Raw genomic sequence first — 12,194 nt, forward strand, 5'->3', positions numbered from 1 at the left:
AAGAACTGTAATTTAGTAAAAATCATATGAGGTCAAACATGTACAAACAAAAACTAAGAACTTCCAATACTTTCAAAATGAAGAGAAATTATTTGCAACATATACATAAGTACATTATATACATTTGTAATTCAATAGACACAAAGTTTAAGAAAATTATAATATAAATATACTTTTATAATCAGGAGTTCATGTACATACATATATTTTAAAATTTAAAGAAATATTTACATAAATCTTGAAATAAAAAGAAAATTTGGAATGCGATACACAATGGGTCGTAACCTCACCACGATTGCCTTTCGCAATATTCTCTAAACTCTTAACAAAAATATCGTTATATACGTTTAATTACGTTTGCGTTTGCAATTTACAAAAATTACAAAAATTACAAAATAAATTCACTTTAATATTTATTAAAATTTCATATTTGGCAAGCTAAATTTTAGAAGAAAACTGTATAGATCATCAAAATTAAGTACTAAAATAAAAACATAACAAAATCTAATATAATTGATCAATTATCAAAAAAACAAATTCTTTCAATAATTTACAATAATCTCCTGAAATTTCTCTTTCATTTACTGTAAAATAACAATAGTATGCAGAATCACATTAACGGCGGAATTAACGCGACACGACCCACTGTGTTTTTCGCTATAGTATATAGAAAGTAGAAGAAAAGTGCGTCACTTGAAATTTTTTGTCACCACAAAATTTCTTTTATTCTCATTTCTGTATGATTTTATTTAAAGTTTTCAATTTTGCTGACCTATTTTATTTGTATTATTAAAATATTTCATATTATCTTCAGTTCACTGTTCATTTCTTTAAAAATTCGAAACAAAAAAAATGAACTGGAACTTAAAATTTTTTAAATTTACGTATATGAAATCTTTAAAACTACTCCTATTTTTGTTATTGGTATTTTGTTAATTAGTTTGATGAATTTCATTGAAAAGAGTGATTAACTTTTGGTTTAACTTGAATTGAATTCAATCAACTAAAAAATTGTTTGATTGCAAATTGCAATTACACCCTTCTGTTAATTTTTAGCTTGCATCATTATTGTAAATTTTTGAAAAAAAAAAAAATTAGATTTCATTAATTTTACTTACTTTTAATACTTGCAATCGAATTTTTCCCACCATACTTTTCCCAAATACTTTTCCTAACATTTTTTTTTTCAATTATACTTGTTATTTATTATGGTATATAAAATAATTTTTATACAATTTATAAATTTATAACTTTCTTACTAAATATTTTAAAAATAAATTAAAAATACAAAATTATAAATACCCATAAATCACAAATATTTTACTTTCATCTAAAATTTCAAGATTATTAGAATAGGTCATGCACAGCAAAAACCATAGGTAAATTAAAAACAAATAAAAAAATATATTTACAGCAATTCCAATAATTCCAATTCACACATATAATTTTGTTGAGCTACGCTGAAATAGGCGCAATAAGCACAGCTTCATAATAAATAAACCGGTTAGGTTGTTAATCGCTTTATCTACATTTAATAAGCCAAATTTTCTTGATAACTCTATTATTATACACGCATTACCAATATTTAAACTTAAAAAACAAAAACATATAGGTACATACAATTTAACACTATCGATTTTTAGATTGTTACCAGCTTTCTATTTATTTTATAATAATAAAATTATTACTAAAGCAACTACTAAACAATTTTACTCTTTATATGGTGAGCATTGACTAAATATCGATTTTTTTCAGAAAACTCCTTTTTTACTTTTGAAAATTTTTCTGAAGTATAAAGAACAATGTTACGTAATTCTGCCATATTAGAATTTCATATTAAAATTATGAAAATTTATAATTAAAACTATTTAATATTACATTTTATATACAAATTATTATTTTAAATATACAATTATATAAAAAAAATTAAAATTTTCTTCACAAAATTTCTATTTTTTTTTTTTTTATTTCACCTGAAGAATATCTCCTTCAAGTTCTTCCTCTTCAGAATCATCACTTGTACCACCTAAATTACCCAATTGCTTTTTGTGAACAAACATTTTATTTATTTTAAAACACTTCTATCTTATTTTTTAATTAAATCGAAATTTTTTTACAATTTTTTTCACAAAATTTTTACATTTTTTACACAAGAAAAAATTTTTACATCCTTTTAATACAAAAGTTTTTTTTCTTATATGAAAAGCATTTGTTTAATCGATTAAACAACGGTAGTTAAGTGATCATTTCAATGCTAAGGAAAAAACAAAAAGTACGCCTGCGCCATATGCAAAATATTGGAAATCTTCAAAAATCTTAGAAAATTTAATGGCAACCCTGGGATTTTTCATTTTATCGAATCATACTGTAAAGTTTGATCGATAAAAGACATTTTCAGGGGAATTTTTGTGGCGATTTTGCGCTTTCGCTGCGATGAAGCTACCTGTTGCTTGTTTTAAATTACTTGTTGCGATTTTTTGCTACTTGTTATTCTTTTGTTTAACTTGTTGCTAATTTTAAATTACTTGTTGCTCGTTTTACATTACTTGTTGCGAGTTTTTGTTACTTGTTACTTATTTTGTGTAACTTGTTGCTTCTTTTACAACCTTTTGATAACCTGTTAAATTTTAATAACACGAAATATTTACATTTAACGTGAAAATATCAATAAAATGGTGTTCAAGGATAATTTCATTCATAATTTTTTTTACTTTGTTGTAAATATTAGGTGAACATTTTATTCATAATAATGGTTTGATCCTTGAGATGAATATTATACTCTTTTATTGAATTTGAAGGACAATTAAAATTACTTTGTATATACGTTTGCTATCTTTTTTTGTTTTTAATTGTACTTAAAGCTTAATCTAAAAACAAAAATTCCGGAATGCAAAAATAATTTTCACGAAGTCCAAAACTTCGTGTGAAATAATAGATCATTGTAGTGGAATTTTTTGTCTTTTTCATGGGATAAGTCGGATTGACAGTAGAATGAAAGGAACATCCCAACTCCCGAATAGCTTTTATTAATTATCTACTTCTAGTTGAGGTCAATCTTGGACTCCAATTCGCATATTTGCCATTATAGTCACCACCCAATAAAAATCTATTTCCCACGCGAATAAGAGATTCTTAAAAATATTTTTTTTTATGTTACATCTTTGTGAACAATATACTGAACCAACTTTGAAGTTCTGCTTGGTAGATTCCATCTTCACCATAACGAGTTGAACCCTCTGCATTCTATTTTATATTCCCAAATTAAAATATCACCTCCTCCTCTTGAATGGTTACCAGATTACTTCTAAGAGTCTCAACTTTTACTCTCATGTGCTGAAGATATTCTATTTTATGTTCAAATTTTAATTATGTCTTTAGTATAATCGAAGGACATCATGAAAAGGAGCAACTTTCATATTGTGCTTCATGTCAAGAAATAGTATTCACGTCATTTTCTTTTATTTTTTTAATTTTATTTATAATATCTGGGCATATGAATACCCTTTGGATAAGTTCACACTTAATATCCTGTGGCTCACATGATGGGTGTAGATTTCTGACCATTACTTTAATTGGCCTCGTCAATTTATTTTCATAAGTATGCCATTCCATTTTGGCTTTATTAACAGCTTTTGTTATTTGTCTATTTTCATTTTCATTTTCATCATTTATTTTTAGTTGATCAATGTTCATCATGTTTACCTTTACGTCAATATTTTCCTTTTTGAGGATTCTTATTAACTGCGTGTAATTAATTATAATACTCATTATTACCGACAGAGGTTTACATTTTTTAAATTGAGCATTTTTCCTTGGTGGCAATTTCTCTAATTTAATGCTATTCATTTCTAGTGCCGATTCCATTTCTGATGAACTCTTAGCTTTTGTCTTCTTTGAATTTCTTCAATTCAACCGATTGATTTCATGAAACCAATCGGTTTCTCTAGCCAACTCCTCTTCATCAGTTTCGTACACGACCACACCTATTTTGTATTTTTCAGTGCCATTTGGAACTACGTTCTACTGTCTCTTCCAATCCAATCTTAGATTTGCCCTGAGTTTGCGGAACTCTCATTCAGCTCCTTATACCGGTTTTCCAAATCGTTTATACGCGAACCGATCATTGGTCCACTTTCCTGATGAAACGAGCTTTTTACCTCAAAACAAAATATTTTTGCCCACCTTTTTTATCACCTTATTTTTAATCATATTGCGCAATTTTGCGTAAATGGTTTTCACTTAGTTCCTGTTCAATTTTTCTTCCATGTAACAAAAAACATTTTACGATAACAAAACAACTTGACAAGAAAAAATTCGAAAAAATACTCAAAAGAAGCAAAATGTACTATTGAATTTAAGATTTGAAATGGGCGACGTCTATGTCAGAATATTTAGAAAGAGCTAACGTTATTTACATAAGTTTGCATTAATTTCAAAATTTGTAGAAACTAATACTGCGACCTTGATCTTTCATTTAGGACAGAGCATACAAAAAAGGAGAAATAAAAAATAATGTCGTAATACTCGTATTGATAGCGTTGAAACAAAATACTAAATATTTTTGAAATTTTGTCACCTTTACAAGGATACCCTAAAAATTCTAAATTATTATAAACACAAACCGATGGATTTACTCGTGTCTATGACAACTCTTTCATAAATTTTTACAGTCAGCATAGTACCAATATTTACAGTTTCAAAAGAATATTCAATATTATTCTATTTCTCAACAGATAGCAGTAACCACAGTAAAAATTAAAAATGGAACAACTCTATATTTATATCTGTAAGCAGAAACAATTATTTATTAAAATTTACTTATTTCTGCTGTAAGTAAATAATATTTAATTTTTACTACATCTATCTGTTTACAAATTGAATATTCCTTTGAAATTGTAATCTTTTTGTAATATGTTACAGCGCTATCTATTAAAATATATTTGAACGAAAATTTGGGCTGTGTTTCCGTTTAATACAATATTTTTTTGACATTTGAAATGATTGCTTTACATCTGTTATATGTCGATTGTCAATTAATTTTTTTCTCATAATTTTCAATGTTATTTGGAATAATAGTGATGTGGATAATTTTGTAAATTTTTTCTTTTCTTTGCAAAATCAAGAAAAAAAATGGACAAACCATTCAATATTGTAATGTTTTTCTAAATATCAAAACATTTATAAAATGTATCGTGGAAATCCCAGAGAACATCTAGAATTGGTAGGAGATCAATATAACATTGAGGTGAGAAGTTGAAAATTTTTTAAAACATATTTTCACATAATAAATACATCATTTTGAACAAATTTGTAGGCATCAGCCTTACACAGAAAATTGCAAAGCAAGAATGAAGCTGTTAAAATCATGCGACAAGAATTAGAAAGGTTTCGAACAGAAAGAGATCAATTTAAATTAATGGCGGAGACATTACAACTTCGTTTTACAGCCATTAGAAGAAATACTGATTATAGTAATGTCGGCTTCAATGGTAATGAAGTCGCTACTTTGTTAAATGAAACTCGTGAAAAAAATATAAAATTAACCACCGAAAATGAGGCATTAAAACAAAAGTTGGTAGAAGTACAGGGAGATCTCAAGGTTTTAAGACAAAAAGGAAATACAGATACTAAATCTATAACAAGTACAGATAATTCAAGTCAAGATAAACTTTCAATAGATGGGAAAGATGAACAAGACTGGAAAATAGAAAGAATTAATATGATCGCTCATTTAGAAAATATTAAAAGAAAGGTAAATACAAAACAAACAATGACAAAAATTGATTTATTTTCATAATACGATTTTAGAACGCCCAATTAACCTACGATTTAAAAGTTTTGACTGACGAAAAAGAAGAAATTGTTTCAGAGAGAGATGCATACAAATGCAAAAGCCATCGTTTGAATCACGAACTTCTAACCGCTTTAAAAGTGAATGATAGTCACCCAAATGTATATATATTCATTTTATTTTCTTAGCAAAACAATTTAACATTTACTCAATTTTAGACTGTTGACCTAGACGCTTTGATTTTAGAAAATAAGTACCTGCAAGAAATGTTAAAACATTGTGAATGGGAAATGGAATTCGCACAAAAAACGGCTAATAAATATAAAGTAAGTAAAATAAAATACTAAATCTTTTTAACTTGATTTGTATGTGAGGTGAAAAGATTTAAATACTAACCTTGTGTAATTTAAAAGAGCATGCTTGATACAAAAAGAAAAAAGGGAATTATTAAATTAGGAACTAACAACATTGATAGCATAATTTCTCATAACCAAGGTAATTTAGAAACATTTACACTAACACAAGATTTTTAAATTCAATTAAAAAATCCAATTTTAAGAACTACAGAACTTTTTTCTAAATTTGAATTGCATACATACCATGTATTTAAAATATGTTTTATATTTACTAGTGAAACATTTACTTGAATGCGAATCAGACTTACCATCAAGAGCGGAAACTATAGCTGATCTTAAAAGACTTTGTTTAGCTTTATTGGATAACCTAAATGATAAAACTTTAGCTCTTACACATCAAAAAAAAACAAACAAGTATAAAGTCAATATTTTATTTTAATTTACCAAATTTACGTTTATATTTATTTTAGAATATTAGCTTCCAAAATATCCGAGTTAGAACAAAGAATTCAATTGATTTTACATAATGGGCAAAAAGACGAAAATGCACCAACGAATTTTTCACCATCGCAGATTCTCTTAAATGAGTATAGTTTTTCAAATATAGATACGGAACCTACACCAAAGTCACCCCATAATATTACTGAAGATTCTGGAACTATGTCTTCTGAATCCCACGACCAAATATCAGAAGATGGTAATGATGAAAATGAGGAATCTCTATCCACAAACTCAAACAATAGTAGTATCATATCGTCAGAATATGAAAATCCTAGTAACTTAAGTGAAATCATAGCTTCTCGTAAAAATAAATCCTCTAGTGTAGAAGCAGATAGCTTATCAACTGTTCCGAACAGTATAATAAAAGAAAGACTAGAAGATTTAAAAGATTTTCCTCCAGAATTAGCTGCTATTGTTAAAAATGCTTTGGATGCATTAGATGCCAAAGATATTCAAGAAACTGAGGAAAATGTTTTACAATCATAAAACAAAGAAAAAGTTGAATATAAATTGGAAACTAATAGTAAAATTTATTAATTAATTTAGTATGTTATATACATATACGATAGAAGCATAACTAACTAATATATATTATGCGACTTTATAAAATACTTATCAATTATTGTGTATGGTTTTATATATATATATATATATACCCGTTGATTTTTGCTAATTTTTCAGAGATTTCGAAAATATATTTGTTTTTAATAAGTTTTGAAGAAAATTTATTTATAATTGCCATATTTATAATTTCATTACAAAAAATTACCTCTTCTTTAGACGTAAACAATTAGAACCTCGCATGTTCACTTAATATTTATTTATTTTTACATATTGTGTAACAATTGTTTCCAATTTATAAATAAAAGTCTATTTTATATGGAACATAAATACAATACATAATTAAGCTCACCTTATCAGATAATCAGATTTTTAAAAATATCGAAAATCTATAAAAGAAAAAAATCATTCATTACCTAATTAAAGATAAAACGAAAATAAAGCATCATCATGTAATTTTAAAAATCTAAAACAAATGAATGATATTTTTGTGCAATATGTAAATTATGAAATGAAAACATTAATTATTCTCAATAATAATAATAATGTACATTAATATTTATATATCTATTATGATTGTATAATATATTTACTAATGATGTAAAATATTTAATCGTTATAAATAAAACTATTTATCACAGAAAAACTTCAATTCAAATGAGTTGTAAATTTATTTCATGTAGGTATAAATTTTTGATCTATGCTTATTAAATCCTTTTTATTTATTCTAATTTTTCCATAAGAACTATTTTGATCACAGTATTTGCAAAGTATGTATGTATCAATTTTCACGTTGACGCAAAAAACGTGAATTTTATGAGTTTTGACATAAAATTTTCGAGGTCAATTATCCAATCAAAAATATAGCTCCCAATCTGTAAAGAGTTTATTTCATTTATTTTTTATCAAACGATTTTACACATTTTTTTGACGTAAATTAATTAAGGGAAAATATAAAAATGGAGAAAATATTAAAATGAAAATTAAATGAATTGATGCTAAATTATTAAATTTAATGATACTTTTAAGGTGTCGGTTATTATCGTTACTTAGTGTATGAGCCTTCCACCACAAGTTATTATTCTTTCATATTTGTTAATGTACCATCTAAGAAATTGAAAATATTTTTAAATGACAATAGAAAATTATTAAATAAAATAATTTGCAAATGTTTGTTTTTAAATAATAAATGCATAGATTTTATTAGTTTATTGTCAAAATACAATTCAAAATCAAGTTAAAAATCAAAACAAATTATTTCAAACAATACATACATACGTATTTTAAATAATAAACAAACATTTTTTAAGCAAAATATATTTAAAATATGCAATCAATTCTTTTGAAATGCAAAAGAAAATTAATTTTTTTTATACTCTTTATTTATTTATTTTTAATTTTGTAAAAAAACATTTGTACCAAAAAAAATTGCAAAACTAAAAATTTCGATACAAAATTTTTGTTTTCATAACATGTCCTTACAGTCGTGTCTTGAACAATGAACAATTATATTTAGGAATAATTTTGTTCAATTTTCCAATTTATGTTTGTCTAACGATATGTTTTAATAAATTATTTAAAATTAGTCTTAAAACAATTATTTTGTTTAATTATAAAACTATAACTATTAAAGTATAATTATTAAAACTAGAACAAGTTTTAGTACAAGCATAAAGTTATAGAATATTGTATAGAATATTATATTAAGTATAAATTATATTTAATTTATGTTATTAGTAATTTAATTAAAAATCAAATTATAACGCAACTTCAGCTAAAAATATTTGATTGAAAGAGCAAAATATAAATAATACATAAATTTTACAATATTCATTTTTGTTTTTGTATTTAATTGTTTTTATTATTGTTATTGGCTTTATTTACCTATAATTTATATTATTCGTAAGTCTTATAATTTTAGTCTTTCTTTCTTTCTGTATATGTGTGCATAAACAATTTTTGAACTTTTAATACAAAAATATTTTAGAATTACATACATATTTATTAATGGAATAATAATAAATATAAAAATTCCAATCTCGTAAAAGAAAAAATAAACATCTTTAGAATAATATGTAACATAAAAATTTATTTATAAAATTTGCGTTTTTTTCAGCAACTTTTGATTTTATCATACTTTTTCTAATACTTCAAACATACATATTAAGCAACTTCTTTCAATTCACACTAACTAAATTTTAAATAAGAAAAACTATTCAAACCATTAAACATTAAAACAAAAATGTAAAATATTAATTATATTCTTCTATTACAAATTTCACTTTGAAATTCAAAAATTTTTCGTTTACAATTTATTCGTTTAATGAATTAATTATAAATTTAATTAACTTTTTTTGCTAAAAAAAAGAAAAGAATGTTGACTCAATTGTAGACTTATAAAAGTGATTTTAGAATACATATTTGGCTCACTTTAAAAAATCATTAATTTTATAATTTATCACTTATTTAGTCGAAATATTATGAAAAAATATTTCTAAAAGTAATAATTTATTTTATATGCAAATGTGAACAGTATTATGAAAAACAAAACGCAGACTTATACTTACTAATTTTATGTGTTATTAAAAAAATTAATCTTATATCAGAAGGACTAGTTAAAAAAAACTATTTTACAAAATTTCAATTCAGAACTTACAACTCTAATTGATTTTAGTTCTAAACAATGACAAAATAAATATCATAAAAAAAAATGCAAAACAACATAAGAAAAGTAAATAAAAAGCAATAAATTATAAAATTTTACAAAAGAATGTCTCAGCTAATCAGCATTTCAATTCCAATAGTCACCAAAAATAAAACTAATTAAGTATTTTTATTCATATTTAATGATTCAAGAACGCATTTCAAAATACTATCACGAATATTACGAAATTCATGATATTTCGAACAATTTGACAATTTCTTTTCCTCGGCAAACATTTTTTAACAAAAGTAAAATGTATATCAAGATGTATAAACTATTGTGAACTAAATTAAAAATGTATTAGTCCAAAAGAACGCATCATTTTCGTGCTAACATTACTTACAAAATAATTTCAAAAAAATGAAGAACAAAAATCGTAATTTGTGCTTTTTATGAATAAGACATTCTTTTTGTAAAATACACTCACAAAAAATAATACACTCATTAAAAAAAAAATAATTAAAATAATTGAAAGTATTACATTTTTTTTATGTTTTTTTTCACAGTATTTTTGTTTACATTATGTAGGTATATTAATAGTTACTATAAAATATATAAAAATTTTAGTTTTTAAAAATTATTTTGTTATAATAAACAATCTTAATAAGTTTTTAAAAACAATGGTTCCATTAGAAAGTAATGTAAGAATATGAACATTACTTAATTTCATTTTTTACATACCTAGCACGTTAAATTTGTAAGTATATTTTGTTCAGCATATGCTTAAAATAATATAAGAAACACTCTTATGGCTTTAATTTTTCGTTATTAAATTATATAGACGCATAATTATTAATATTCATTAGGTTAATTTATTTTAATGTCACATATAAATAAATGTTTTATTAAATTATTATTGATGAAAATTAATGATGATGACGATGAATAATTTACTATTTATGTCCTTTGTTTTTAATTTACATTATTATTATTTTTTTCTATAGAAATGCAATATTAGCTAGTTGATGAATGATATGTAATTTATAAATATGAAGTAATTTTCAACTAACCGCGCACATAATTCACGTCGAACAGTTGCTGTAAATTTATTTACCAAACATAAAGCCGTCGTTGTACCAAATATTAAATTATAAAACAAAACAATTTGAAAATTTCCTAGCCATTCAATTGCTCCAAAATCTCCCAATAAATCAAAATTTGTAATTCCTAAAATAAAAGAAATATGGATTTATTTTTTTGTTTCCAAAATGTTAAATTTTAAATATGACCTAATATTCGGGATAATAATGGTAAAGCTGAACTCAACATGAGTACAATGGCACAATTTAATATTAATTGTGCTAATGACGTTTTATGTTTCTGGGGTCTTACAATTCTCATGAATGGCATTGTGTATAAACCAACAGATGAAGTTGCTCCCAAATATGATATTATGAATACTTCTAAAGCAGCTCCTGTTGGCCCCAATTTTGATAAGGAAGTTATACCCAAAGTAAATTGCTGAAAGATATAATATGAAAAAACAAGTTAATAAAACGTTTATTTAATAAAAAGGTAATATAGTAATTTTTTTACCCTTGTACTTAACGGCAGCGCTTTTATACCAATTAGTAATTCTAACGTATTGACAACAACTAAAAATATGGTTATTACTGTTAAAAATAATAGTAATAGCATAGCAAATGGATAAACGAAATTTCTTTGAAATGATGAAGAAGTTTTCAATTTATTTAATTCTCTCTTCTCAGACTCTAATTCTCTCAGTCTTTCTAAAAGTTGAGCTGGCTCATTGCCCACATTACCATTAATTGGCTTTCTCTGATATAAACTTTTTAATGTTGGATTTATTATACCCGAATGAATTCCATTTGCGTCACTTGTGCTGACATTTTGAAGTTCTAAAAATAGAATATATTTTAAAAGTAATACACATTATGTAGTTCATTTAGTTTACAGTTTCAACTTTTTTCCTATCTTACCTATGTTAGCTATTACATTAGCTAATTTTCGTTTAACACTCGCCTCTTCTAAATTAAATGCAGCAAATTCTTCATTAACATCACGCAACAGATGAGGTTTAACAAGAACTTGTCCAACAACACCAAAAAGTCGAATAAAACCAAAGGGTGTACAAACTGTAAAAAGAAATATTTAATTATGCATATGTATGTATAACAAGCATTATGATAGACGTGTACATAAGCTTTTAATTCTGCCAAACTTTTCAAACGAAAAGTTATTACTGATAAAGAAATATATCCTAAAAAATTAATGCGACAGGTATGGATAGATAGAAAAAAATTTCATTAAATGATTTTAA

The 12,194-nt window shown here is 24.6% G+C and overlaps 2 protein-coding genes across 4 annotated transcripts in view; one reads left to right on the top strand and one right to left on the bottom strand.

The window, feature by feature from the left end:
- Window positions 1-5,043: 5,043 nt before the first annotated feature.
- Window positions 5,044-7,270, top strand: LOC129609624 (coiled-coil domain-containing protein 149). The gene is made up of 7 exons (XM_055521668.1): window positions 5,044-5,245; window positions 5,315-5,752; window positions 5,809-5,952; window positions 6,010-6,117; window positions 6,205-6,286; window positions 6,423-6,561; window positions 6,618-7,270. The coding sequence occupies exons 1-7, from the start codon at window positions 5,186-5,188 to the stop codon at window positions 7,132-7,134; spliced, it is 1,488 nt and encodes a 495-aa protein (XP_055377643.1). The 5' UTR covers window positions 5,044-5,185; the 3' UTR covers window positions 7,135-7,270.
- A 180-nt stretch (window positions 7,271-7,450) lies between these two features.
- The window catches only part of LOC129609623 (protein Lilipod), a 34,834-nt gene continuing 30,090 nt past the window's right edge, over window positions 7,451-12,194 (bottom strand). The window contains exons 6-10 of one of the 3 annotated variants that reach the window (XM_055521667.1): window positions 11,854-12,009; window positions 11,450-11,772; window positions 11,143-11,374; window positions 10,924-11,080; window positions 7,451-7,598 (exon numbers count right to left, since the gene is read on the bottom strand). In XM_055521667.1, the coding sequence (XP_055377642.1) occupies window positions 7,574-7,598; window positions 10,924-11,080; window positions 11,143-11,374; window positions 11,450-11,772; window positions 11,854-12,009 (893 nt within the window). In that variant the 3' untranslated portion in view covers window positions 7,451-7,573. Of the gene's footprint in view, window positions 7,599-7,811; window positions 8,085-9,079; window positions 11,081-11,142; window positions 11,375-11,449; window positions 11,773-11,853; window positions 12,010-12,194 lie in introns of those variants that run through there. The other 2 variants (XM_055521666.1, XM_055521665.1) reach the window with 2 other exon arrangements.

This window comes from Condylostylus longicornis, unplaced genomic scaffold (genome assembly GCF_029603195.1).
Source record: "Condylostylus longicornis isolate FDR11 unplaced genomic scaffold, ASM2960319v2 ptg000040l, whole genome shotgun sequence".
NCBI lineage: Eukaryota > Metazoa > Arthropoda > Insecta > Diptera > Dolichopodidae > Condylostylus > Condylostylus longicornis.

Excerpts from the sequence above, each read along its gene's own strand:
- LOC129609624 (XM_055521668.1), top strand. The coding sequence starts at position 5,186 with ATGTATCGTGGAAATCCCAGAGAACATCTAGAATTGGTAGGAGATCAA. Across the intron at positions 5,953-6,009 it reads TGAATGATAGTCACCCAAAT|ACTGTTGACCTAGACGCTTT; the intron begins GTATATATATTC and ends ACTCAATTTTAG. Across the intron at positions 6,287-6,422 it reads CATAATTTCTCATAACCAAG|TGAAACATTTACTTGAATGC; the intron begins GTAATTTAGAAA and ends TATATTTACTAG.